We start from the raw sequence: 27059 nt of genomic DNA, 5'->3' as shown, positions 1-27059 counted from the left end.
GGGTCTGGTACCTGCTACTCTCCTGCCTAGAAAAGCTGCCCTCCCCCTCCCCCGACCTGTTTCTAGCTGATTCCCCTCTAAAGAAGGCTTGCCTGGCCGCACCTCCCAAGGCAAGGTCGGGGCCCATTCCTTTCCACCGCCTCAGTAAAATAGGCAGTCTGTCCCTCTCCCCCAGCCCATGATGACAGCATGTATCCCTGGCTCGATGCTTTACCCATGTCTGACTCTGTGAGCCCCTCAGTTTTAGTGGCTGCCTCATAGCCTGGGGTTTCACACAAGCTACAGCAAACCCTTTGCCTCTAGCCTCAGAACTGCTGAGTCACGTGCAGAGAAGCACTTCCAAAAACTTGCTTACAGCACCACACGTGGCCAGCTCTTCCCCGTCCCTGTCCCACCTCCTAAGTGTCCCACCCTCTCAGCCAGGTGGGTGCTCAGCGGTGGACAGCTCTTTGGTGTGAACACTCCTATGTACGCTATGAACAGCCCCATCTGTCTACCTGCTAGATGACAGAGGAACCTGTTTGCCATTCAAAATGTCTCTAGACATTGCCAAATGTCCCCATGGGACAAAACTCCCTGGTTGAGAAATGTAAAGATAAGGAAATGGCTCTGGGTCCTCCACACCAGTGCCTCAGAGATATGCCCTATCTATCCCTTTCTCCAGAACCAACCTACACAGCCCAAATCCTGTTTCTCTCAACTGAAGTCCAGAGATGGAGAGAAGTCATGTCACCCAGGAAAAGCACTGTGTCACCTGAAACCCGTGCCATCCTGAGCTAGAACCTGGGTCCTAAATCCTGTCAATGACAGGTGCAGAGGCATGGAACACAAAGCCCAGTTTTAAAAGTAATTTTTGTACGTTTAACAAAGCTCAGAACAAGGGCTGGAATGTAGCTTGAGAGAGAATGTTTATCTAAAATCTGCCAGTGAGGACTGGAGGTCAGGTCAGCAGGAGAGACAGAGCCTCTCCTGGATCCCACCCCAAACATGCAGGATGAGGAGAAGCCCAGGCTCCCATACCGGATAAAGCCTGCACAGTAAGAGGTCTGTCCCGCCGCTGCCCACAGAAGGCAGCTATGAGGCTCCGGTCTGACTGCACGACACCAGTGTCCAGGAAGCGTGGGAATCCATCAAAAGCCAGAACGTAGCTCAGCTGAAAAGAACAGAGTTAAAGTTTGGGATCTGCTTGGAGTCTGGGAGACCAGGGCTTTAAAGGGAGAGAACAGAGTGTGGGGAATGTCCCTCAGATCTCAGCTACATGGGACAATGAGGCAGTACCAGAAAGAGAGAGAGAGAGAGAGAGACAGAGACAGAGACAGAGAGAGACAGAGAGAGACAGAGAGCCAGAGAGACAGAGACAGAGAGAGCCAGAGCCAGACACGGAGCAGGGGCAGGCAACCTGACTGTAGGATGGGCTATCTAAACGTGGTGTACATCATTAAGTTCACAGCACCAAGGCTCCCGTCCCATGTCCAAAGCAGACACAGCTAATAAACCATGCACTCTGGCACCAAACCTCTTTCTAAATGCACAGTAGTAGTTTAGTAGTGGAACCCACTACTAATGAATCAAAGTGCACATAGAGTCTAAGAAGCAACCATGCCTGGTCTGGGAGGAGGTGCCTGAGGATCAGAAGAATAAGAGGCAGGAGCTCAGGAAACAGGAAAAGGGCTGAGAAACGGGAGGATCTGAGAACCTAGAACAAGGGGCTGGATGAGCTGACCAACGGTTTTAGACATGTAGGATCAAACAAACAAACCAGTGACATGGGGGTCGGGATCTATTTAGGGAATCCAGATTGGGAAGGGACATGGTTCTGGCTTATACACCGAGTGCTAGACCCCTGGGTGCTCACTGTGCAAGGGGTGCTGCTGTCTGGAGAGAAGGTAAGGGTGAGTGGGGGACAGAGGGTCCCAGGAGCACAGGGCTGCAGCGCTTCGGTGGCCGAGACAACCCACACACAGTAGGACAGGCCGGGCCCAGCTTTTGCTGCCCCACCACCTGGAGGCAGAAGTCCCCCAAAGCGGCGGGAGCCCAGAGCCACTGACGACACGTTGGTAAGGAGGGCACGACCCCCACACTCCCGGAAGCAGGAGCCACCAGCTCTGCAGAAAGAAATGAAAGACAGTGTCAGACCCCTCTGTCTTACCCCACAGGGTCCCTTCTCTGCCAAGCCCCACATGTTCTTTACTTACCGTGGGTCCCCATAGTATCCTGGAGAACAAATCTGACAGTGGGCACCCTCAGTATGGTCCTGGCAGAAGCAGAGCCCACTGAGGTTGTCACAGTGGCCTCGACGTGGGTCTCCGTGCCCATTACACTGGCAGGGTCGGCAACCACCAGAGCCAGTTGCGTTGCCAAAGCTGCCAGGCCGGCACCGTTCACAGTGTTCCCCCCATGTCCAGTCTGTGGAGGTCCCAGCAAGCAGGATACAAAGTCAGGAGCAAGGACAGAAAGGGGCCCAGACCACCTGACTCAGTTAATTACAGACCCCCTCCCAAGCTGCTTCCAAGAGTCAAACTAGCCTTAGGCCAGAAAAGAGAGAGTGAGCCCCAACAGAGGGGCTTGAGGTCAAGATAGAGAGATGGGACAGGAGCAGGGACTGGGGCGGGGAGTCCCCGCAAGGCTGGCCATGAGGCTCAGAGCAGGTGACTTACCCTGGCACTCATCGCAGTAGCCAGGTCCCCGCCTGCGGCAGTGACTATGAAAGTTGCAGCCACAGTCCCGAGAGCAGCGAGGGGCAGGGGGTCCTGGGGCAGGCGTGGGTGGGGGCAGATCTGAGGTCCAACCCAGGTCACACACACAAGTGAAGTCCGGGGGACCGCTACACACACCATGGCCACAGTCCTCCAGGCACCTGAAGGACCATGCAGACGAAGAGGGGAAAAGGGCTGGGTGGACCCAGAGTTGTCAGAGCACCCTACTGTCTCCACCCACTGCAACACTCTCACAACTGGCTGCCTCTTTCAATGGTCCTGTGCTGTGCAAGTAAGCGTGTTTCCAAGGCAACCCTCTAACACGAGGTGATACCTGTCTCCATAGAAACCACATAGCACCACTGTGAAAACCCCCTTCCAACTAGGTCCTCTTCTATCTATCTCCATGGCAATTCTGAAGGCTATGGCCCACCATCCAGAAGTATCCTGTTTCTATGGTTACTAGGGTTACCTTGGGCACCCTGTCCTTCCACTGAGGTCCTTGTCTGCAAGATGAGAATCCCATGCTAACTGGGGACATTGGTTCTAGTGAGAGCCCAACACTATGATCACTTCTTCTAGCTTGAGCTCCAGCCCTGAGGCAACATTTCCATGGCAACCCACATGTCACTCACGTGCGGTTACAGTGTGTGATGCCATCACCCTGGTAGCCACGCTGGCAATGGCACTCATAGCTGAGAGGTGTGTTCAGGCAGGTTGCCCGTGGGTGACACCTTGCCAGGCCCAGGCGACATTCATCCACATCTGGACAGCGGGCATAAGCCCAGCGGGCAGGGAGAGCCACAGGCAGCCCCAGGCCCTCTCCCACCCACAGGGAGCAGTTCCCCCCACCCAGGGGTCCAGAGAAGTCCCCTTGTAGGCACCTGTGGGGTAAGAGATCAAAGTATACTTCACAATATAGAAACAGGAGACAGCCAGGGAAACAGTGACAGAGATGGGGACAGGCAGAAGAGACAGAGAAGGTAGCGGGCTGACTGTCGATGGTGGTGAGGAAGCAGAAGGCAGTCACAGAGTAGAGGACAGGGCAACAGGGCAGAGAAACAGGGAGAGTCAGGAGGCCCACCAAACCAGCCAAGACCTCACCGTCCCAGAGTGGGGTTGTCTTCGTTGCCACACCAACCACACTCATGGCTCTGTAAACACTCGTGACAAGTCAAAAATCCACCACAGCTCCTGCACCGTGGCTCTGAGTGGACACTGCAGAGTGATAAGTTGTGGGTCAGTGCCCAGGGCACGCCCTAGCCAGGAACCCCATGTCATTACCCAGGGCTGGAGTATACCTGTCGTCCCAGCCACGGCAGCCCCCGTGTGGGTACCGGGCCAGGTAGGCAGCAAACAGAAAGCAGGTGTGAGTGGACTGGCACCAGGCACACTGGCTAGAGTTGGCCAGACAGTCCTCGCAGGTTAGGCGTCTAGGGGTAAGAGCAAGGCCAGGTCACTCCGGCCCACCCCCATGCATACCCACCCCATCCCGAACGCAGCAGGGCTCACTGGCTACAGAGTGGAGGGCATTCTTCTGGGTTCTTCAGAGCACCTCGGCCCCGGCCTCGCCGGCTGCATGCTGCATCACCTTTGCGGTTGGTGCTCTGATGCCACTCACAGAAGGGGTCCTGGGGTAGGAGGGCAAGGTCAGAACTCAGCCCGTCACCTGCCCAAACCCAGTTGCCTTGCCCTCCTGCCCCTAGGCTACTGGCAACCACCTCATCCCAGTGCTTGCTGCCCTGCAGCCCACTTCAGACACAGCCACCAGCCGTCTACCTAGCTCTCACCCTCACCCGTTTGAACAATAGTAGTTCTGTCAGGAATGAGGGGCAGGCGGATTTAAAATCCTTTGGATCCAGAGAAGGGCAAATAGGCACTTACTTTCCCAGCCTCAGGCACTACACAGGAGCCTACACAAAGCCCAGTTGGAAGCCTGACCTCGGGCCACATGGCAGTGGTCCCAGCACTTGGGAGGATGAAGCAGAAGTAGCTCATGAGTTGGAGGCCAGCCCAGGCTATGTGGCAAGACTGAGCATCAGAAAGAAAGGGGATGGATCTGACGCCAGTGAAACATGGTTCTGCTTGGGGCTGAATGATGGCTCCCCTGCGCGTCACTGTAACAAACTCTGCCCAGAAACAGGCACTGAGCAGAGGAAGAGGGGTGGCACCAGCAGGAGCTAGCAGGCCTGACAATCTGCCTCCTTCATGGAATACCCTACTCCCTCCAGGGGTTCAGTAGACACCTGGGTGCAGGCGTGGCAGTCACGATGCTCCTCACAGAGTGGACAGAGTGCAGGCACCAGCACCAGCAGGGACTCGCCGCTCCCATCATCCTCACAGTGGGCCCCGCCCTGACGCAGGTGACAGGTGGCACTGTTGAGGCACCAGCCACAGCCCTGATCAGCCAGGCAGCCCAGACAGGAAGAGTAGGAGGTGCAGGCCGAAGAGCGGTAGGGCTCCAGGAAGAAGAAGGAGATCTCCTAGGGCAGGCATGTAGGACAGGAGTTAGGTCTCGGGGGCAGAGTCAATTGGAGATGAGGACTGCAGCTAAAGGTTTATAGACAGCATGACAGATACAATGGGGATTCAGGAAATCATCACAGGAAAGGGGCCACAGTCTGAAAGACACTAGAGACCAGAGGTCAAAACATACAGAGCAGGAGTCAAAGGAGGAGAAATCAGATATGGACAGAAAACAGAATATAGGTATGGATTAGGTATAGCTCAGGGGTAAAGCACTTGCCTAGAATCCGTAAGTGAAAGGTTAAGGGAGAAGGAACTTGGGGGTTGAGACCCTGCCTAGAATCCCCCAGTGAGGGGCTGGGGGCGTGGCTCAGTGGTAGAGCCCCTGCCTAGAATCCCCCAGTGAGGGGCTGGAGGCGTGGCTCAGTGGTAGAGCCCCTGCCTAGAATCCCCCAGTGAGGGGCTGGGGGCGTGGCTCAGTGGTAGAGCCCCTGCCTAGAATCCCCCAGTGAGGGGCTGGGGGCGTGGCTCAGTGGTAGAACCCCTGCCTAGAATCCCCAGTGAGGGGCTGGGGGCGTGGCTCAGTGGTAGAGCCCCTGTCTAGGATCCTCAGGGAGGGGCTGGGGGCATGGCTCAGTGGTAGAGCCCCTGCCTAGAATCCCCCAGTGAGGGGCTGGGGGCGTGGCTCAGTGGTAGAGCCCCTGCCTAGAATCCCCCAGTGAGGGGCTGGGGGCGTGGCTCAATGGTAGAGCCTCTGCCTAGAATCCCCCAGTGAGGGGCTGGGGGCGTGGCTCAGTGGTAGAACCCCTGCCTAGAATCCCCCAGTGAGGGGCTGGGGGCGTGGCTTAGTGGTAGAGCCCCTGCCTAGAATCCCCCAGTGAGGGGCTGGGGGCGTGGCTCAGTGGTAGAGCCCCTGCCTAGAATCCCCCAGTGAGGGGCTGGGGGCGTGGCTCAGTGGTAGAGCCCCTGCCTAGAATCCTCAGGGAGGGGCTGGGGGCGTGGCTCAGTGGTAGAACCCCTGCCTAGAATCCCCCAGTGAGGGGCTGGGGGCGTGGCTTAGTGGTAGAGCCCCTGCCTAGAATCCCCCAGTGAGGGGCTGGGGGCATGGCTCAGTGGTAGAGCCCCTGCCTAGAATCCCCCAGTGAGGGACTGGGGGCGTGGCTCAGTGGTAGAACCCCTGCCTAGAATCCCCCAGTGAGGGGCTGGGGGCGTGGCTCAGTGGTAGAGCCCCTGCCTAGAATCCCCCAGTGAGGGGCTGGGGGCGTGGCTCAGTGGTAGAGCCCCTGCCTAGAGTCCCCCAGTGAGGGGCTGGGGGCGTGGCTCAGTGGTAGAGCCCCTGCCTAGAATCCCCCAGTGAGGGGCTGGGGGCGTGGCTCAGTGGTAGAGCCCCTGCCTAGAATCCCCCAGTGAGGGGCTGGGGGCGTGGCTCAGTGGTAGAGCCCCTGCCTAGAATCCCCCAGTGAGGGGCTGGGGGCGTGGCTCAGCGGTAGAGCCCCTGCCTAGAATCCCCCAGTGAGGGGCTGGGGGCGTGGCTCAGAATGCACAAGGCCCTGGGTTCCATCCTAGCATGTTCCAGAAAAGAATATGGAAATCTTATCAAGGTCTGGTGGGTTCAAGGTGAGGTCCAAAGCTGAAGTCAGAATCAAGTGACTTAAAATTTTGTCATGCTTAGAACTTGGAAAGCTGAAAGGATCTGAGACCAAAAAGCCTAGGAATAGAGTTGGAGGCTAGACACTCACACTGCCACCCGGCACTCCAGTCCGATCCCACAGGAGGGTGAGCTCACTATGCCCAGGGCCTGCCGAGCCATTGAGCTGGCCTCGGATTTCCACCGCATACTTGTTGCCTCGCCCGGGCAATGGGAAGAGGCGATCAGAGCCAGGGCGCTGCAGACGCCGTGTCTCCTTCTCTTGCTGAGCCACCCAGCGTCCCACCTCCTCCTGCAGTGGGGTGAGCAACAGACAGGACCTCAGAACTCTCCGGTGGCCTTCTTTATATTCTCAGTCCCTCCAAAAAACCTAGTTCCATCCCAGAAGGAAGAGGGCCTCAGGGGTTCTTGGACTTTGTGAAACTGCCACCCTTCCTCATGACCATTCTCCTTAGGGAAATCTCACTTGTCACTCAAACCTTTCTCACCCTACCCACAATTCCTCCGATGTCTGCTCATAGTTGAAAACCCACAGCCTCTTCTTCTTTAAGGATAAGTCCCATGTCTGAATGTTCCCCACTAACCCCAGAACCACAGACGCCCTGAATAACACTCCCATATTTACCAAAAATCACCTCAGAATGTTCTAGAATCCCTCACCATGTTCTCAGTGTCTGGGCCTCTGGCCATTCGGGCCAGGACATGGAGGCGCTGGGCCCGAGCCCACACAGCCACGTCTTCAGCCCCAGGGCCACCTGGTCCTCCTGGCAGCAGGGGGTGGATGAAGCCTCGGTAGACTAGGGACACATCTGTCTCTGGGCTGGGTGTCAAGGTGATAGTTGTACTTCGAACAATGGAAACCTGTGCCATCCGGAGACGGGATATATGTGTATAAGTTCCTCTCTGCTTGTGAATGGACTGTCCCTAAGTATACACTCTCAGGCCATGCCAGAACCAGAGGAGACAGGACGGCCAAACTGACTTCACCAAATGAGACACTGAGACGAGACTGAATTAAGGCAACTTGCCCATCATCCCTCTAGGGACCGAATTCAGAGAATATAAACCTGGGGCCCAACCCAACCTCATCTTCAGGTCATAGTAAAACTCAGAAGACTGAGAGGCCAGCAAGATGTCTCGAGGACAAAGGTGCCTGCCATGCATGGAGACCTGAGTTCAGCCCCAGAACCTCCATAAGGCAGAAGACAGACAGTTCCACCATGCTGTCCTCAGGTCTACATGTACACATACACTAATAATGCATGTAAATGCTTCAAAACTAGCCAGGTATGGTGGCACACACCCTTATTACTGGCACATGAGGGCTAGAGAGATGGCTCAGTGGTTAAGGGCACTGACTGCTCTTCCAGAGGTCCTGAGTTCAATTCCCAGCAACCACATGGTGACTCACAACCATCTGTAATGGGATCTGATGCCCTCTTCTGGTGTGTCTGAAGACAGCTAGAGTGTACTTATATAAATAAAATAAATCTTTTTTAAAAAAAAATACTAGCATGTGAGAGGCAGAAAGAGACAGTTAGCTGTGAATTTGAGGCCAGACTGGTCTACAGAAGTTCCAGGACAGCCAATGCTACACAGAGAACTCTGTCTCAAAAAAAAAAAAAAAAGCAAGCAAACAAAAAAAAATGTCTTTTAAGCTTAAAAACTGGAGCCTTTGGCATCTTTGTCCGCAGCTCCCTTCTTTCCCAGCATGCCCTTCAAAAGCTAGGCCCAAGAGTACCAACGATCACACAGCACAAGATTTATTTGCTTGCTAGAGAGTGATTCTGTAATAACAAAAGAACAACCCAAGTATTCATCACTAGACACTGTTTATGTAACTTACAGGACCCGGACTTGTTGACCCTTAGGAGACCCTGTCTCAAAATAAGAAACCCAACACTGGGGAGGCTTATGCAGGATTGAGGCCAGCCTGGGCTACATAGCAAACCTTATCTCAAAAAATAAGTAACTAAATAAATACACAGCAGTATAACATTTAAATGTAAATGGAGTATTATATAACTTTTCAAAATAAGGGCAGGATGGTACAGAGGCAGAGGCTTGTAATTCGGGTACTCGGGAGATAGAAGAAGGCACGTTGGGAATCTAAGGCCAGTCTCAGCTGCAAAGCAAGTTCAAGGCCTGCCTCGAGGCTCTCCGAAAGAGCCTGTTTCAGAGAGAGAAGAGGGGCACAGAGGAACGTGTGCTTTACAGGGTCAGTTACCCAGGAGGCAGACAAGGGAGGACCACTTGAGCCTAGGCTATCAGCACCAGCCTGGGCAATACATCAAGACTCTTGTCTCAAAACCAGTACCAACTAATGAAAAGAGCAAAAGTATTCCCTACGTTCTGTCACTCAAAAGCATGCTTGGCTATACTGAGAAAAAGTAGGCTGAGTGTGGTGCACATGCTTTTACTACCAGTAATAGGGAGGCAGAGGCAGGAGAGTTGCCAAGTTTACTGTGCTGGTTAACTTGACTGTCAGCTGGATGAGATTCAGAATCACTTCTAGACAAACCTATGAGCTAGTATGTGAGGGAATTGCTAGACTCAGTGGACTGAAGTGGGAAGACCCATGTGTAATGTGATACCAGAATAAAGCCAGGAAAGTAAGCTGAGCGCCAGGATTCACCTCTCTGTTCCAGGCTGCCTCACACCCCGGCCACCATGCCTTCTCCATCACGGTGCAATGAACCTCTTTGGATTTTTTTGTTTGTTTCTGAGACAGTCTCAATATAGTACAGGGTGACTTGGATTTCAAGCTTCTCCTCTCCTACTTTAGCCTCCCGAGTGCTGGGATCACAGAGATGCTCTACCACATCCAGCTTGAAATCTATTTCCAAGTGAACTTATAGCAGGAAGGAGCCCTGAAGACACTGTGCTAAGTGAAAGAAGCTGGACACAGTGGGCACAGATTACCTGACTCCATTTACATGAAATGCCCACAGCTGGCAAACCCATGGCCAAGGGTTCATGGAGAAGGAGACGGGGCAGTTGGTACATAAATCTAGACTTGATCTAGGAATGACAAAAATATTGTTCTACAATCATTTCTGGTTTGTTTTGTTTGTTTGTTTTGAGAGGAGGTTTGTCTATATAGCTCTGGGTGTCTTGGAACTGTGTAGATCAGGCTGAGCTCAAACACACACAGCTCCACCTGCCTCTGACTGCCAAGTGCTGGGATTAAAGGTGTGTGACACCACACCCAGCTTGTTCTCCAGTCTTTTGATTTGTGTTATTTCACTCAGAAGGCACTAAAAAAACATTGTTTTTGTAGGGCCTCATGGCATGGGATTACCGTTTCGCCTACAGGGGAGGCCATGAAGAAAGATAAATGTGAGGTCTGTTTGGAATAGTCTGGTTTCTAGACAAGCCTGGGCAACCTTAGGAGACCCTGTCTCAACATAGGAAGTAAAAGAACCCTGTCTAACTCTAACTGAGCAGTTGAGCCTGGAGACTCCCAGTGAGGGCTAGGGTGCAGCTCGGCTTGGGGGCCGGGAAGCATGCACACTTACCATGCACAAAGCCCCAGGTTCCATCCCAGTATTGTCCCCAAGAAAGACCCATTTGAAAAGAAACACCCCTAGGTCTGTAAGTGTCTACTCCATCCCCAGGTCCATCTGGCCCCTACCTTGTCAGGCTGCGAGGCGTTGGGTGGCTGCTGGAAGGTGAGCAGGTGCAGGCCAGGGAGGAAGCTCTGAGTGACACAAGCCTCCAGGGAGGTGACGAAGACAGGTGCTGGCCCCCACCAGCCCACGGTGCCTGAGATCTGTTCCCCTCGGCAACGGGCCTGCTCTGAGAGGACAGGGGTATGGGAGGCTAGAGGGTCAGTATAAGGTATTCTGGGCCCCTCCCCCACAGCTGCTTGCCACTCACCAGGCCGAGGAAGGCAGCTCTCGTTGTGCACACACCAACCTAGGGCGCCAGGTCCCCGGGGAGGAGCTGTGGGGCTGCTGAAGGCCAGGCATGCTTGGCAGTCACTTAGTAGGCGGCCTAGGCCCAGGCAGCTGGCCGCTGGACACTGGAAGGAAGAGTCAAGTCAACGTACACTGTCTTCTGGGACTCAGGAGATCTGAGAAGAGCTGTGGATACATGGTCTAGGGAGGGGCAGCCTAGTGGCCATCAGGAAACAGCAGGGTTGGTCTACAGGAACTCAAGAACAAGGGCTCAGGGATCCAGGGACAGGGTCCTAAATTCAAAGAAACTCGGGTGTTAGGAGAGGTATAGGCTCTTGGGTTGGTGATAGTCAGGAGGCAGGAACAAGGATCTTGGGTGGCTGACCACTTAGGCAGGGGGAGTTAAAGGCAGGCCTCTGTGCTAGTGGATGGATGGCCCAGGGTAGTCACTCACAGCTCCTGAGGGAGTCCCAGGTGGGGGTGCAGCTTGGCAAGCACCCTGACACCAGCTACATTCCGGGTCTCGGGAGCAGACACTGTGGTCTGTGTACATGGAACAGTAGTCCAAGTGGTACTGCAGAGACACAGAACACATGAAAGGACACTGTTCTCAAGACCTGGAGCATCTGCCAAGGCTTGCTCCCCGTCACTGGCCCAGTTAACCCCAAATGCTCGGCACCCTGGGGGCCCCAACCCACTCCTCCCTCAGCCCTGGAGAACCCTGTCCTCTGCCCACTTCTCTCCAATTACCCCTCATTTGCAGAGACCATGCTGCCTCCACCCACAGCCACCCCCTCCCCATCTCCTCAGTGCTCACATCCAGGGCAGGCGCCTGAAACACGAAGGGTGGCACCTTGTAGGCCATCAAGTCCCCACGAGGCCGGCCACTATATCCCCCAGCCACCAGCAGGACACTGCCACCAAGAACAGCTGCCACATGTGAATAACGACCACTAGGAGGCGCTGCTCGGCCTAGAATACAGTCACCGCATCAGACCTTCCCCAGCTTCTGCCCTCCTGACTCCCGCCCTTCCACCAGTCTAGCCAGCTTATTGCTGCTTTAGTCCCTACCTAGCCAAAGAAATCCTCCTGGCCTGCCTTGCTTATTTTCTCACTTCTCTCAGAGGCCCAGTGCCCCTGCACAAACCATCTCAAATAAAGCATCATCTCTGTGACAGACACGGATTCAAATCCATCAGTTATGCGCTGTGTGGCTTTGGGCAGGAGACTCAACTCTGCCAAGTCTTGGTTTCTTTGCCTTAAGCTGAACCAGCCCAGAGAGAGGTGGGAGGGGAGGGAGGGGGTAAGGAAGAAGGAATGGGGGAGAGGAGGGAGAGAGAGGACATCAATCTGTAGCCCCAGGCTGGTCTCAAATTCAGCTCCTCTGAGAATATGATGTGTGTAGACACAATTCAAAATAGTTAGTGATATCTACAAAAAGCAAGCAAGAGGCCAAAGAGCCAGTCCATCATGTAAAAATACCTGCCACCAAGTCTGACAACCCGAGTTCAATCCCTGGGACACACATGGTGGAAGGAGAGAACTGATTCCTGCAGGTTGTTGGGCTCTCCGCAAGAGCTCTGGCTTGGCCCATGTGCATAGGATCACACTCTGGCTTGGCCCGTGTGCACAGGCACACACTCTGGCTTGGCCCACGTGCACAGGTGCACACACAAAATAAGACAAACAGAAAGTGGCAAACAAGTAGGAGGGAGGGGCCCAGCTGGGAACTGGGGAGAGGCGTAGCCAAGGCATCCATACCGAGAACCTAGATCCAACCCAGCCTGGTGCTTTCACTAAAAGCAAACCAAGAAACCTCCCTTTCTGCTTATAAAAAGTGAAACATGGCTCCCTGACAGCCTACTGATCCCTATACTTTGTAAGCGAATGGGTCTTAGCCCAAGAAATCAGAAACTTGTACGTACGTATGCACACACGTATTTTTGCAATGCTAAAGATCTAATCCAAGGCCTTGCACATGCAGGCAAGTGCCACCAGTGAGCCACGCCCCCAGCCCCTCTCAATAGAGTCTAAGCAAGGGCTTGACCACTAAGCCATGCTCCTGCCCTTTTGCTTGACTTTGAGACATTGCATATAGGTCATTGCATATAGTCCTGTATGCAGACTCTAGATCCTGCTTCTGCCTACCAAGTCTTAGGAAACCAACTGTCAAAAAACAGCAGTCTTTTCTAATTCACTTTACTATTTTATGTGTGTGGCATATGGTGTATGTTGTACACACCCATGTATGCACATACGGAGATCGAAGGAGGAGGCTCTCCATTTCATGTTTTAAGGAAAAATCTCTCACTAAGCCTGAAGCTCCTTGTTTTGGTGAGCATAGCAGGCTAGCAAGCTCCACCTTTCTCTGTCCCCCAACACTGGAGTTTCACATATGTCTGGCATTTACATGGGTACTTGGGATCTGAGCTCAAGTCTTCATGTTACATAGCAAGAACTTAACCACTAAGCAATCTTCCCAGACTAGAAAAAAAAATCACTTGGTTTTTTTTTGTTATTGTTGTTGTTTTTAGAGCTGAGTTTCTCTATATAGCCCTAGCTGTTCTGAAACTCACTCTATAGATCAAGCTAGTCTAGAACTCAGAAATCTGGCTGCCTCCACCTCCTGAGGATTGGGATTAAAGGCGTTCTGTACCACCTCCCAGAAAAAAAAACTCGAAAAACTTTTAAAAGAACAACCCTGGCGGAAGACAATGTGTTGAAGTCTCCACTGTGCTGTTTACCCGTCACGCATCCATTCAACTGTTTTCCACAGTAGCCCAGCTGCACAACCACATCAGAACCCCAGCCCATGGGTGCAGAGAGTAAGGCGCTGGCATGAAGGCGCTGTTTTGAGTAGATGCCTGTTTGAAGGTAGCCATCTTGGTTCGACCTCTTGTCCATTATGACCATGAAGTCACTGCTTCTTAGGGCAGCTGCAAACTGGCAAATTTCTAAGGAGAACCAAGGTTCTGGGGCTGGGAACACAGCTCGGCTGGCAAAGTGCTTACCTCACAGCATTAGGGCTGGAGTTCCAGACCCAGAACTGTCACAGAAACGCCAGGCATGGCAGCACATCCATAATCCCAGCACTGGAGAGGCAAGGCCAGCAGGAGCCTAGGGTTCGCTGGCCAGCCAGACTAGCCTAGTTGGTGAGAGACTCTGACTCAAGGAAGGTGGCCAATATTCCTGAGGCTAACACCTGAGGTTGTCCTCTGGCTTCCACATGTGCACACTGCACACGTGCACGCATGTACACACACATTCACACACATGTGCATTTAAAAATTAAAAGTAGAACCAAGGTTCAGTGTCCCTACATCTGCTTCCTGGTCACCCACCTTGTCCTCACCCAGATTTGCCTTTAGAGGCCATTCTAACAGGATGCCTCGCCCACCAAGGTAATGACTGAGGCAGTTCCTGCTAAAACTCAGAGATCTTCAAAAGCCCTCAGGGAACACAGAGGAAACTCACCCTCAGGGGTTCCTGGCGGGGCAAGCTCAGCCCCTGACACCCACTGGTGGCAGCCAAGGTGGTAGAAGAAGATACCATCTTCATAACACTTTTCCTCCTGGTAATGGGTATGCACATTGCCCCCTGGGAAAAGAGGAAAGGGCATCTCTGGCAAGCCTCGGAAGAGGGAGGAGACCCAGGCTGAGTCTCATCTCTGGGTGAGCTCAGGAAAGCCTTGGGGGAGGTAGGAATGTCCAGGCTTAGTTTCAGCTCAGGGTAGGCTCGGGCCCCTGGAAGGCAGACATGATCTAGGGAATCACCTCACCATAGACCACCATGTAGTTTCCTAGAACATTGGCTGTGTGGAAGGCTCTCTCCCGTGGACCCTGGAGCCCATCCCGGCCCTTCAGCGTGGTCCACACACGCCGATCCACGTGGAAGAGCTCAGTGGAATTCACCCGCACAGAAAACCTACAGGGAAGAGACAGGCCAGGGGCCCAGGGCAAGGAGGGCTTCCTCCTCTCCTCTAGCTTTACCCAGCATTAAGACTGGTCATGACCACGTCTATAGCCCATCCTGCTAGACATTCAGTGTAGGCAGGACCCAGGTCTGAGCAGGGTCTGGCATCTTGCATAATCTGACAAGAGCTGGAGGATGGGTGGACAGGTGGACAGGTGGAAGTACAGGGGAAAGGGACTGGTCAGAGCCTGAGTAGAGGATGAGAGAGTGTAAAGAGGGTGAGGGAATAGATACATAAACAAGTGGACCATGACAGAGGTAACCACCTGAGTCCAGGAACTGTCAATGAGCAGAGACTTCTAAAGATTAAGGTCACGGAGTCCTGGGCTACTGTGGCCAAGGAACAAGAGTATAAGACAGGTTACTCACCGGGCAGTGGAAGGCCGGTGTCCACCATGGACCAGCAGAGTACGGGATGGGGCATGGAACACCATAGAGTGGCCAGTGGCAGCAGGAGGCCGCCCACCTGCTGGGATCACCTGCTCCCAATAGCCCCTGCTGGTGTGATCCAGGCGGAAACGGAAGAGGCCAGAAGAAAAGAGGTCATGCTGAGTGCGGCCACCGGACACATACAGCCAGATGTCATCCACCAGAGCAGCTGCATGGCCTGCCAGCCCTGGGGGTCCAGAGGAACTGGAAGCAGGTGGTGCCAGGAGCTCCCAGTGACCTCCACCCAGGGGGCTAAAGGCCCACACATCATTGGTTAGCAAGCCATTGGCCAGCTCACCACCCATCAGCACCAGGAAGCCAGCCCAGGCCACAGCCACGTGGGAATGACGGGCGGCCTGTGGGAAAGAGACAAGGAAACAGATGGTGACACACTGGAGAGGGCCAGAGCAGAGAGATGCAAAGACAGGAAAGCAGATATGCAGAGAGGGAATAGAAGACAAGCCAACTCGGGGGAGGTACAGACCTGGAGTTCCAGGACTTGAGAGGCAGGGATACAGAGGCAGAAGGATCAAGAGTTCAAGGCCAGCCTGGGCCACGTAGTGAACTTGAGACCAGATTAGGCAACATGAGACCCTGCTGCAAGCAGACAAAAAAAAGAAGAGAAAGAAAGAGAGAGAGGGAGGGAGGGAGGGAGGGAGAGAGGGAGGGAAGGAGGGAGGGAGGGAGGGAGGGAGGGAGGGAGAGAGAGAGAGAAAGGAAGGAAGGAAGGAAGGAAGGAAGGAAGGAAGGAAGGAAGGAAGGAAGGACAGAAAGCCAGGTCTGGTCTGGTGGCGTGCAGTTCTAATCTCAACACTTGGGAGGCTGAGGCAGGAAGACTGCCATGAATTCAAGCCAGCCTGGGCTACAGACTAAGATCCATATCAGCCTAAATCCTTAAGTCAAAATAAGGAAGGAAAGAAAGAAGGAAGGAAAGACGGAAGGAAAGACAGACATTAGACATGAGAATAAAAACAGAGATAGTGACACAGAGAAACACAGTAAGAGAGTGAGGGACAGAAAGACAAAAATGGAAGGGAACAAGAAAAACAACCCAGAGGAATGGAGACCAAGACGTACGCAACAGGACACCAAGCCATCAGTCAGAGAAAAGAGGCAGAGGAAGAGGACACAAAAACAGCACAGAAGGGGCAGGAAAATCAGGGGTTCAAGGCCACCCTGGGCTGTCTTGAGACCCTATCTGAAAAAAAAATGGGAGAGGAAGAGAAGGAGGGAGGGAGGGAGAAAGGGAGGGAGAGGAAGAGGGAGGCTGGCTGAGGAAAGGAGAAAGAGAGGGAAGGAAAGAGAAGAGAGGACAGACACATGGGGGGAGAGGGAAGACAATAGCATTTAGAAAGATGAGGGGTGTGGGCAAGAAAAGGAATCTGAGAGTGAGCAAAGACAGAGACAGGAGAAACAGGTGTCCAGATGCAGTTGTCCAGTCTGGGGGTGACAGGGTGATGGGGGCCAAGAGTGGTCAGGTCCCCAGCCAGGGCAGATGAGGGTTCATACCGGAGCAGGCGTCAGATCCCAGGACTCCCAGGTGTTTGTGGAGAAGTTGTACAAGACAAGATCACCCAGGGCCTTGTTAAGGTCCTGGCCTGCGGATGAGGTGAGCACTCTCAGACCCTGGCCACAGGCTAACAGGTCTCCAGACAAGCTCACCTTCTCCCCATCTGCTTACCTCCAAAGACAGCCAGCAGCCCTGGCGGGGACAGGAAGGCACCAGCTGCCCCAATTCGGGCAGAGAAGGCGGGGTCCCCGGCACTCACACTGTGCCACCAACCAGCCCCCTGGTTCTCCCACAAGTGCAGGTCACAGGCTCGTCCCAGGAATCCAGGCTCACAGCGGCATGGTCCCAGGGTCTAGGAGGAAGGGGACAAAAAGGCAAAGACAGAGGTATGGGTCATAGAACACACAGAAAGAAACAGAGCCAAGACAGACAGGGTAGAAGAAGAAAGACAGGAAGGGAATGTTCAAAGAAACAGAGAGAAAACAGGGAACAAGCATGGGACAAGGAAGAGGAACAGGAGACACAAAGGTACAATCCAGGGGAGAAAGAAGTGGGGCCGAGCAGACAGACCCACAGAAAAGGCAAGGACAGGTAGACAGACCCACAGAAAAGGCAAGGACAGGCAGAAGAGGACATGAGTGAGCCCACATTCCACCTGGGTTGGATGAGCTCTGATTGGGGAAACTGAAGCAAGGGGGGTATCAAACAAATACAGATCCAAGTTTGGGGTGCAGAGCTGAAGTATGAGGTCAAGGCTGAAAGGGCAGATGTCGCGGCAGGGAGCAGGTGTGGTGACACATGCCAGTAGCCCCAGCACTCAGGAGGCTGAGGGAGAAGTAGGCCACCATGGTTACAAAATGAGACCCTGTCTCAAAAACCACCAGGACAGGGACCCAAAGCCAAACAGAATAGCCAGGTGGGAGTAGGACCTCAGCCTGAAGGAGGACAGGGGCCATTACCCCCAGGGAAAGGCTGGCTAGACACGAGGACAGAGCTAGAAGTAAGGTCCCAAAGGGAGAGGAGCAGGTGGAGGTGGGGTTGGGATGAAGTCAGAGGTGTTGCGGTGGGGGGAACCTGGAAGGAGAGGGGACTGCTCCCACAGCAGCAGGGAGGGGAGGGTCAGGATGGAACAAGACTCTGTTTAAGCCAGATATGGCAGGTATGCCCATAGATCAGGATCCCAGGGAGACTCATTGGGAGACAGCTCACCGAGGCACAGGTGCCATGGCTGCCACAGTAGGCTGAGCACTCCTGCCGGCCACAGTCTGGACCTCCCCAGCCTGGCTCACAGACACACACTCCTGGAGACCTGCACTGCCCATGGTTCTGGCAGCCTCCAGGACACAGGGAGAAGCGGAAGGAGGCATTAAAGCCCAGCAGGTTGTAGTTGGCATCACTGAAGAGGTGGAGCAGCATCTACAAGAAAAGAGGCTGGGTACACACTGGGCAGACTGCATCTGGCTGCATCTGGACAGGTACACCACCCCTGGGCAACCCACTGCCTTCCTCTGTCTCCTTTTGTTTAAAAAAAGATCTCATGGAGATCTGGAGAGATGGCTCAGCAGTTAAGAGCACTGGCTGCTCTTCCAGAGGTTCCGAGTTCAATTCCCAGCATGACATGGTGCTCACTACCATTTATAATTGGATCTGATGCCCTCTTCTGGCACAAAGGTATACATGCCAATAGACCACTCATAAATCTTTTTCTAAAAAGGATCTCATCTAGCCCAGGCTGGCCTCAAATCCACTAGCTGAAAAGGACCTGAAATTGCTGATCCTCCTGCCTCCACTTTCCCAGTACAGGCATTACGGGTGTGCACCACCACCCTTATTTTATAGGGTGCTGGTGATTGAACCCCGGGGTTTGTGAATGCTCCACCCTGCCTTCATGTGCCTGTTTTCTGTGTGTTTGTGGAACTATCTGGTTGCTATTGCTGCTTGGAACAAGGTTTCCGTATGGGACCCAGGCTGCTCTCAAATCAACCCTTAGACTCTTAAGAGCAGGGATTACAGGTCTTGGCCACCAAACCCAGCACTCTCTCTCTCTCCCCGCCTTTCACTGTCTTCTCTGATACCCCTGTCTGGCTTTTCTGGCCTTTTCTCTTCCTTCCAATCTTTTTCATTTCTTCCTAGGCATGTGCTCCTAGGACCCCCGTCACTCCCTAGAGACCCAGAGACCATGGTCTCATACCCCATCACCACTAACCTTGCCTGAGGAAGCTTCAATAGGTGAGGGCCGGGTGCTCCCACTCAGACTAGCAAGCAGCGGGCCTTGGGGCGAGTCACCATCATACACAAAGAGGTAGTCATAAGTGCACTCCGTGTCCAGGAAAAGGAAGTCCAGCAGGATCCGGTGCTGAGGGCTTGGGGCTGGGAAATGAGCACAAGGCCAGGTTCTCACATGCACCTTCTCTGAGGACCCATGAAGCCCACCCACAGAAACCACCACACCTTGTTCTGGGTTCTGTGAGGGAGCTCCTGGCCAGAGGAGGTGCAGCCCCAGCTCTGCTGTTGGGCTGGACGTCCACTGTCAACACGTAGAAACTCACAAAACCCTTGCCAGCACTCATAGAACAGTGTGAGAGCAGCCCAAGGCCCGGGCAGGCGAGCCAGGGGAGCACCCTGGCTCCTCCCTATGAACAAAGAACTCATCCCGGAGCACTGAGGGTCCCCTGGAGCACACAGCTCCCCATCCACGCACAGACTCTCCTGTTGCCACTTACTTTGCTGCTATATTCACACAAGGAAACTATGCCATTAGTCCTCAAGTCTTGGCTCTGTTCCTGAGCCACTACTAGCTGTGTGACCCTGAGCAAGCCACCTGCCCTCTCAGGCTCGCTCGCTCGCTCGAAGATACTGATCTAGTGATACTGTGGTGGATGAAGCTCAGACAAAAGCTTTTTCTTTTCCTTTCTTTCTTTGTTTTTTTTTTTTTTTTTTTTTTTTTTTTTTTTTTTTTTTTTTTTGGTTTTTCAAGTCAGGGTCTCACTTTGTAGCCCTGGCTGGCTGGCTGTTCTGGAACTCACTCTGTAGACCAGAGTGGCCTCAAACTCAAAGATCTGCCTTCCTCTACCTCCAGAGTACTGGGATTAAAGGAGCCAAGATCTTCAGGCTAGTGCCAAGGGCGTGGCTCAGTGGTAGAGCCCCTGCCTAGAATCCCCCAGTGAGGGGCTGGGGCATGACTCAGTGGTAGAGCCCCTGCCTAGAATTCCCCAGTGAGGGGCTGGGGGCGTGGCTCAGTGGTGGAGCCCCTACCTAGAATCCCCCAGTGAGGCGCTGGGGCATGACTCAGTGGTAGAGCCCCTGCCTAGAATCCCCCAGTGAGGGGCTGGGGGCGTGGCTCAGTGGTAGAGCCCCTGTCTAGAATCCCCCAGTGAGGGGCTGGGGGCGTGGCTCAGTGGTAGAGCCCCTGTCTAGAATCCCCCAGTGAGGGGCTGGGGGCGTGGCTCAGTGGTAGAGCCCCTGACTAGAATCCCCCAGTGAGGGCTGGGGGCGTAGCTCAGTTGCAAAGTGATTGCCTAGCATGCCCAAGTTCCTGGGTTCATCTCTTCTGAGACAGAGAGGAGAAAGACTGATTCCCGCCTGGGCATTAATAATGAAATGGGCTAACAGACTTGTATGTAATTTGAAACTATTAATCTGAAACTAAATCTTTTTTATATGTATTCTTTTTTGCATTTTTAAAAATTTATTTATGAGTGCATACCAGAAGAGGGCATCAGATCTCATTACAGATGGTCATGAGCCACCATGTGGTTGCTGGGAATTGAACTCAAGACCTCTGGAAGAGCAGTCAGTGCTCTTAACTGCTGAGCCATCTCTCCAGCCCTACTAAGTTATTTTTTATTTGTGGGAGGTTGGTCTCTCTCTCTCTCTCTCTCTCTCTCTCTCTCTCTCTCTCTCTCTCTGTGTGTGTGTGTGTGTGTGTGTGTGTGTGTGTGTGTGCGCGCGCACGCCTGAAACAGCACAAGGACTAACAGCCTGGAAAGCACCAGCTCTTAGAGGAGCTAAGGCTGGGGAGCTGGAGATGTGATCCAGTTGGAAGAGTCCTTGCCTAGTGTGCACAAAGCCCTGGGCTTCCAACCACACTCCACACCTGCAGCCCCAGTACTGAGGAGGTGCAGGCAGAAGGATCTCGAGTTTAGGGTGGTCTTTAGTATATCCAAGCACGCTGGAGCCCGAGGTAAGAGAATCAAAGGTCCAGGCCTGCTGGGCTGCATTAGACATCTCAAAACCAACACAGAACAGGGGGGTGGGAAGGTGGGAGGGATGGTAGGGGGATGGTAGGGGACTCTTTTCTCAGTTCCTCTCTCTCTCTTAACTACCAATCCTGCCTTGGTTTTATGGGTCTTGTAAGCCTTAGCTTCCTTGTCTATAAAGTGGGAATAATTTCTCCTCCCACTGAGGCTGGTGTAAATGGTCAACAAGATGACTATAGTTTGGTAGCCCGGAGCTAGGATGCTCAGTATCGAGCCTTGACCAGCCATTGTCCCTGTCACCGTCCTTCTTACAGCACCACTGACACAGACTCCTTCCACATGGGACCTGAGGTCTTGCCCTAAACATGGCCTCTAGTGCTTCATCCCAATCTGATACCTGGCCCTGGTACTCCTCTGCTAACAGTCCTTCTTGGCTCTCTCAACCTAGGAGAAAAGCTAGTCCCCTGAGCTGGCGTTTGAACTTGACCTCATCTCTCATACTGCCATTAGAGCAGTGGACCAGTGAATCATGCCTGGAATCCTGGGACTCTGCAGAAACTCTTTTCTACTTGGAGGCCTCCTCCAGGAAGCCTACCCTGATGGTTCAGGGCTGAGTTAGGAGCCTCTCTTTAGGACTCGAATATCCCAGCATAACTCTCGATCTCTGTGCCATGACTATGTGTCCAGGGCTACTCTCCTGCAGTCTAGGAGGATCACAGCACACAGGACCTGGGCATGATTTCTTCTCAAACACTGCCTCTGCACAAAGCCTGGGGTTGAGCAAGGGCTGAGCAGTTGCTAGAGGACAGAATGAAGAGACATGCAAAAGCATGGGTGACATATGTAATTATATCACAGGTATGGCAGAACCAGTAAGACTGTGTTTAAAGCCATCCTGGGCAACATAGCAAGAGCTTGCCTCATCAGCAAAAACAAAGCAAGAAACCACATATCATACAGACCAGGCAAATTTTACTGAGCAATATAGATTTATATACATACATACATATATGTAAACAATTAATTTTTTTAAAGGCCATAAATTTAGAAGAGAGCAAGGAGGGGTATATGGAAGAAAGAAAGAAAACAGGGAAATGATGTAATTATATTATAATCTCAAATGATGTAATTATATTATAAGAATTTCTTTTTAAAAAAGGTCTGGGCCAGAGAGGTGGCTCACCAGCTTAGAAAACGTGTTGCTCCTGCAAGTTCAAGTCCATTAGGATCAGGATCCAGATCCGACACCCTCTTCTGACCTCGGGCACCAGGCACACACACTTTCAGGCAAAACACTCACACATATAAAATAAGTCTAAAAATAAATAAATAAAATGACACCACAAGCCAGGCAGAGTGAGGTACCCCTATAATCCCAACATTTTGGAAACAATCAGAAGAGTCACCTTTGGTATGTTCCAGACCAGCCTGGGCTATGTGAGATTCTATCTCAAAAAACAAAAGAACAAAACCAAAGAGGAGGAAGAGGAAGAAGATGAGGAAGAGGAGGAAGAGGAGGAAGAAGGAGAGGAGGAGGGAGAGGAAGAGGAGGAGAAACAGACAGATAGAGAAGCTGACTACTTTGCCTTTGATTCCACTGACCAGAACCCGACCCATGGTTTAGAGATCACACAAGAACCATTCAGCAGAACCAGAATCCAGATCTTCCAGAATCTCGCCAGCCTTCACCAAACACCCTGTTCTGATCCAGGACTTCAAACAAGCACAAAAGCCTGTTGGAAGCTAGTTAGATGTCTGCCTCCCTCCTCAAGGTTTCTGGTTGCTACCCTACACCATTTCAGAAAGAAATCTGACCCCAAGCCCCGCCTCTTGCCCTGCCTCTGGAGGAAGCCTGGGTACTCTTACACCAGAGGAGGTTGGGAAGTCTGAGACCAGACAACACAATCGTGGTATAAGAAGTAGGTACCCAGGCATGGTGCACACTCCTGCAATCCCAGGACCAGGGAGGCTGAGGTAGGAGGATTTTGAGTTCAAGGCCAGCTTGGGCTATAAACAATAACAAAAGCAACCAACCCACTTAGACTTTTGGGTAATTTTGAAACAGGGTCCAGTATAGCCCAAAGTAGCCTCTAAGTCAGGATCCCCTGGCCTTAGCCTCTCAAGTATCAGATTACAAGCTTCGACCAACACTCTTAGCTAAGATGCTGGTTCTTGGGGTGACAGATGCCACACCCCACATTAATCAGTTTGCTCCCATCCCACTGGGGAAATCCACAAACACATCTCCCTGCAGGGCTCACACCTCCACCCCTTCGACCTCTGCCCCCACTTCAGAACTCACTGTTCCCACATACCAAGCCTGTCACCTTCCACGAAGGCTCAAGCTAACAACAATGCCTGCTCTAAACCATTTGGTAGTTTCCTGGCACCCCCAAAGAAACGGCCAAACTGCCAATGTGACATTCAAGAACAGCTCTGGCTTCTCACCTCCCAGTCTACTGTATAGTCATACTAGGCAAACACAGACAGGGATCCTAAGACATATTAACCTCCCTAGTGTCTTCATAGAGGCTGGCCACTTTTATACCCCAGGAAACTCCCACACGTGCTTCAATGGCTGCTCCTCTGAACCTTCTAGCAGATTCCTATTCTTCCTCTAGGTGCAGCCGTGAAATTCCTTCCCATTTCCAGCCTCTACCTCAGCCCTGAGCCCTGTGCACACTGGGGCTGACAGTGCACCATGCCCAACCACACACTGGCCTGAGCTACACAGTAAGAGCCTGTCAAAAACAAACCAGAACCTTCAAGGCTAAGGAGATAGCTCAGGGGATAAAGAAGCAGAGTTCAGATCCACCTGAATCTACATAAGCTAGATAGGGTGGTACAAGGCAGCAACCCCAGCTTACTTACATTGAGATGCGGAGCAGAAACAAGAGAATGCACAGAAGTTCCTGGGCCAGGCAGGCAATGGTGAACAAGAAACTCTGCCTTAAACAAGGTAGGAGGTAAGAACTGATACGAGAGGTTGTCCTCTGACCCCTACATCCACTTGTACACACACATATGCATAGACATACACACACACACACACACACACACACACACACACACACACCCTACAAGGAGGAGAAGGAAGAGGAGATGATGACAGGGGCTTGGGCTGAAGGAGTAGCTCAGTTGGTAAAGAGCTTACTTTCAGGCATGAAGCCCTGGGTTCGAGCCCAAGTACTGCATGAAGCATGGTAGTTCACACCTATAATCCCAGAACTAGGGAGGTAGAGGCAGGAAGATGCTTATCAATCCAGTTCAAGCCACCTCGGATACATAAGATTCTATCTTAAGAAAGGAGGGAGGGAGGGAGGGAGGGAGGGAGGGAGGGAGGGAGGAAGGAAGGGAGGAAGGGGGAAACAAAACTAAAACCAAACAAAGAAAAAAACTAGCAAGCAGGATCGAAGACTCAGAGGTTTAGAGCAGTTGCAGCTCTTTCAAAGGATAAGGGTTCAATTCCCAGCACCTGCACAGACGCTTACAACTATCTATAACTCCAGTGCCAGTGATCTGGCGCCCTCTTCTGACCTCCTTTAGCACCAGGCACACACATGGTGCACACATGTACATTCAGGCAAAACACTCATACACAGAAAATAAAAGTAAATAAACCTTTAAAGAAGATTTTCAATTTGTAGCCCAGGCTGGCCTCAAACTCACAAACCTGTCCCTCCTGCCTCTGGCTTCTCCCTGTATCTGTTTTAGCGTACTAAACGTTAGCACACACGCTTTCTCAAAAGCATCCCACACTCCTGTTCCCTCCCACCCATGACTTGTGTTAATCAGACTCCTGAGACATGTCTTCCCTGGGCTTCACCAATCCCTGAAAGCCCATTAAAAAGAGCACAGGTTGTTCCTTCTTTCTAGAACGTTCTTCCTCTCACTTCCTGGATGATAGACATAGATCCCTTAGGTCTTAGCTCTGACATTCCTTCCAGAATGCTTCCCTGCTCTCCTCTCTCCCAGATCATGGTACCTCCTGGGCTCTCCCAAGGGAGCACTTTGGTATGTGACTGTTAGTCTGTCCGTCTCCCTGACAAGGACTGTTGGGAAGAAAGTCCCTGGTCTTCTGCTATGTCCCAGTGGCATATATAATTTCTGACACATGAATGACTGAAATGATGATTTTATTGAAGTATTTAAATACAATAGCCCTAAGGGCACTTAATGGACCATTACTATATGTGATGGGTCTTCTTGGTTGTCAATTTAACTACATCTGGAACTAACTAAAAGCTAAATGGCTGGGCACACTATTAAGGGATTTTTTTTTTAATTAAATCATTTAAAGTGGGAAGACCCACTTCTAATCCATATCTTTTGAGGTGAGAAGCTCTACCTTTAATCTGGGCCACACCTTCTGCTGGCAGTCTGTATAAAGGACACGAAAGAACGAAGCTTGCTCTCACTGTAACTAGCAAATCCAGTCCTTCACTTTGAGGTAGCCAGGCTGGCCTCAAACTCACAAGCCTCCCCCTCCTGCCTCTGGCACCAGAGTGGGGTGAGGGCAACCGGTCATTATTGGACTTGCTGGACCACAGCCTGTAAGCCATTCTTTTTACTTGGGGGTGGAGGGTGTCAAAACAGGGTTTCTCTGGCTGACCTGGAACTCACTATGTAGACCGGGCTGGCCTCAAACTCAGAGATCCACCTGACTTTGCCTCTGGTGTGCTGGGATTAAAGGCATGCGCCACCATTGCACTGTGACTGCAAGCCATTCTAATAAATCTCATTTCTATAAAGATTCATTCTGTAAGTTATGTTTCCCTAGAGAACCCTAACTAATACACTATATCAGACATCAAGTGTCTGACTCCTTTCCTTTTAACTAAGTAAGTACTATTGTTATGACGATTTGGAGTAAAAGAAACTGAGCCTTCGAAATTAATCCAACCGAAGTCACAAAACTCATATGAAATAAAGCCTAGATCCCACGCCAGGTGATCTAGTAAGCAAAAAATAAAGGAGCGGTAGAAGGCTGTGCTAGATGTTTATTTTCTGTGCGCTTCAGTCAGGATCAGCTAAGGAAAAATAGCCCTCACAAATACTCCTAGTTTGTTACTGTGACTCTGGGCACATTCCCTCCCATCAGAGTTAGGGCCCAGGCTGGCTGCAACCCTGGGTATCCAACATTTTACAGCAAAAGTCCTGGAATGGAGCTGGGCTCTAGGAATGTGCTCAGTGAATGAACGCACAAATGAATGAACGATCAACCAAGTGAGTGACCCACGCGGCCCCACTCACCCTCGATAAGCCATTCGCAGTTGCCATTGACGCTGTAGTTGCCCGCACCGTCGGTCACGAAGCCTGGCGCCTCCCGTAGCACCTGCCGTTGCCCCTTGCAGTCACCGGCCAGGACCCTGAGGGGCAGCGGCCCCAGCACTGCCAAGGCCAGTGCAAGGGCCGCGGCCAGAACTCCGCCCAAGGCCATCGCAGCCTTCGGCACTGGCCCTAAGAGACGGGAAGGGCCGTGAAGACCCGGAGAGGACCCTCCGGGAGTGAAGCTCTGCAGATGCAATCTTTACAGGCGTAGCATGGCCTTGTAGTCCAAAGATGCACCAGCGACGCAGTCCAGGCCAAGGAAAGTGCCGCTGTTGATGGGCTCTTGAAACTGAGAGGCCGGCCCTATAGACCCATCGAAGGCCCTGGATATGAAGTTGTTATGGATAGGGCTGATCCCTAGGGACCGTAAGGGTCCCCTATAGACACGAGCCCCCATAGGGGCGCCGACCCCATAAACGGTGTCCAATGATTACATTCAGGCGGCTGCAAGGCCAAAACAGACCGAATAGACAATCTTCCTGGGGCTTCCTATGCTCTACAGCCCAGCAGGGCGGTCCAGCGAGCGTGCGGGCTGGAACCCTCCAGGCCTGGAGACTCCTGGGGAGACCCCTCCAGGCGGGGGCGGGGCCTGCCTTCAGGGTCTCGGCCGGGATCCCCAGGGCTCACTCTACGCTTACCCACCCGCTCCTCCCGAGGCGGATGGGCTAGATCAGAGAGACCTGGGGACTCCCGGGCCAGAGCGGCCCGAGGAAGACCCGCTGAGAGGGCGAGGGGGCGGGAGCCGCGCAGCCTCTAAGGAGAAGACAGACTAGGAGGAGGCGAGAGGTGGGAGAGTGGCGGGTCAGAGCGGCTCTGGGAGGACTAAGGAGCGCCTGGCTCCACCCCTTCTCCGAGGAAGACTTCCGGACACTTTCCCTCCCATCTGTTCCCAGCCGCTTGCGCAGCGAG

The 27059-nt window shown here is 52.7% G+C and overlaps 1 protein-coding gene across 1 annotated transcript in view; it reads right to left on the bottom strand.

Moving 5' to 3' along the window:
* Megf8 (multiple EGF like domains 8) overlaps positions 1-26950 on the bottom strand; it is a 48681-nt gene extending 21731 nt beyond the window's left edge. The window contains exons 1-23 of the mRNA XM_034504541.2: positions 26073-26950; positions 18827-18990; positions 17830-18036; positions 16792-16972; positions 16620-16708; positions 15051-15466; positions 14488-14633; positions 14184-14306; positions 11527-11681; positions 11164-11283; positions 10690-10834; positions 10445-10608; positions 7471-7671; positions 6902-7102; positions 4943-5179; positions 4209-4327; positions 3998-4129; positions 3801-3914; positions 3332-3580; positions 2658-2857; positions 2196-2406; positions 1856-2105; positions 1021-1153 (exon numbers count right to left, since the gene is read on the bottom strand). Coding sequence (XP_034360432.1) covers positions 1021-1153; positions 1856-2105; positions 2196-2406; positions 2658-2857; positions 3332-3580; positions 3801-3914; positions 3998-4129; positions 4209-4327; positions 4943-5179; positions 6902-7102; positions 7471-7671; positions 10445-10608; positions 10690-10834; positions 11164-11283; positions 11527-11681; positions 14184-14306; positions 14488-14633; positions 15051-15466; positions 16620-16708; positions 16792-16972; positions 17830-18036; positions 18827-18990; positions 26073-26259 — 4144 coding nt within the window. The 5' untranslated portion in view covers positions 26260-26950. The remainder of the gene's footprint in view (positions 1-1020; positions 1154-1855; positions 2106-2195; positions 2407-2657; positions 2858-3331; positions 3581-3800; positions 3915-3997; positions 4130-4208; positions 4328-4942; positions 5180-6901; positions 7103-7470; positions 7672-10444; positions 10609-10689; positions 10835-11163; positions 11284-11526; positions 11682-14183; positions 14307-14487; positions 14634-15050; positions 15467-16619; positions 16709-16791; positions 16973-17829; positions 18037-18826; positions 18991-26072) is intronic.
* Between the last annotated feature and the right edge of the window lie 109 nt (positions 26951-27059).

Source organism: Arvicanthis niloticus, chromosome 1, assembly GCF_011762505.2.
Source record: "Arvicanthis niloticus isolate mArvNil1 chromosome 1, mArvNil1.pat.X, whole genome shotgun sequence".
NCBI classification, from domain to species: Eukaryota; Metazoa; Chordata; class Mammalia; order Rodentia; family Muridae; genus Arvicanthis; species Arvicanthis niloticus.
The sequence above is the reverse complement of the archived record's forward strand: the minus strand, read 5'-3'. Positions and strand labels throughout refer to the sequence as shown.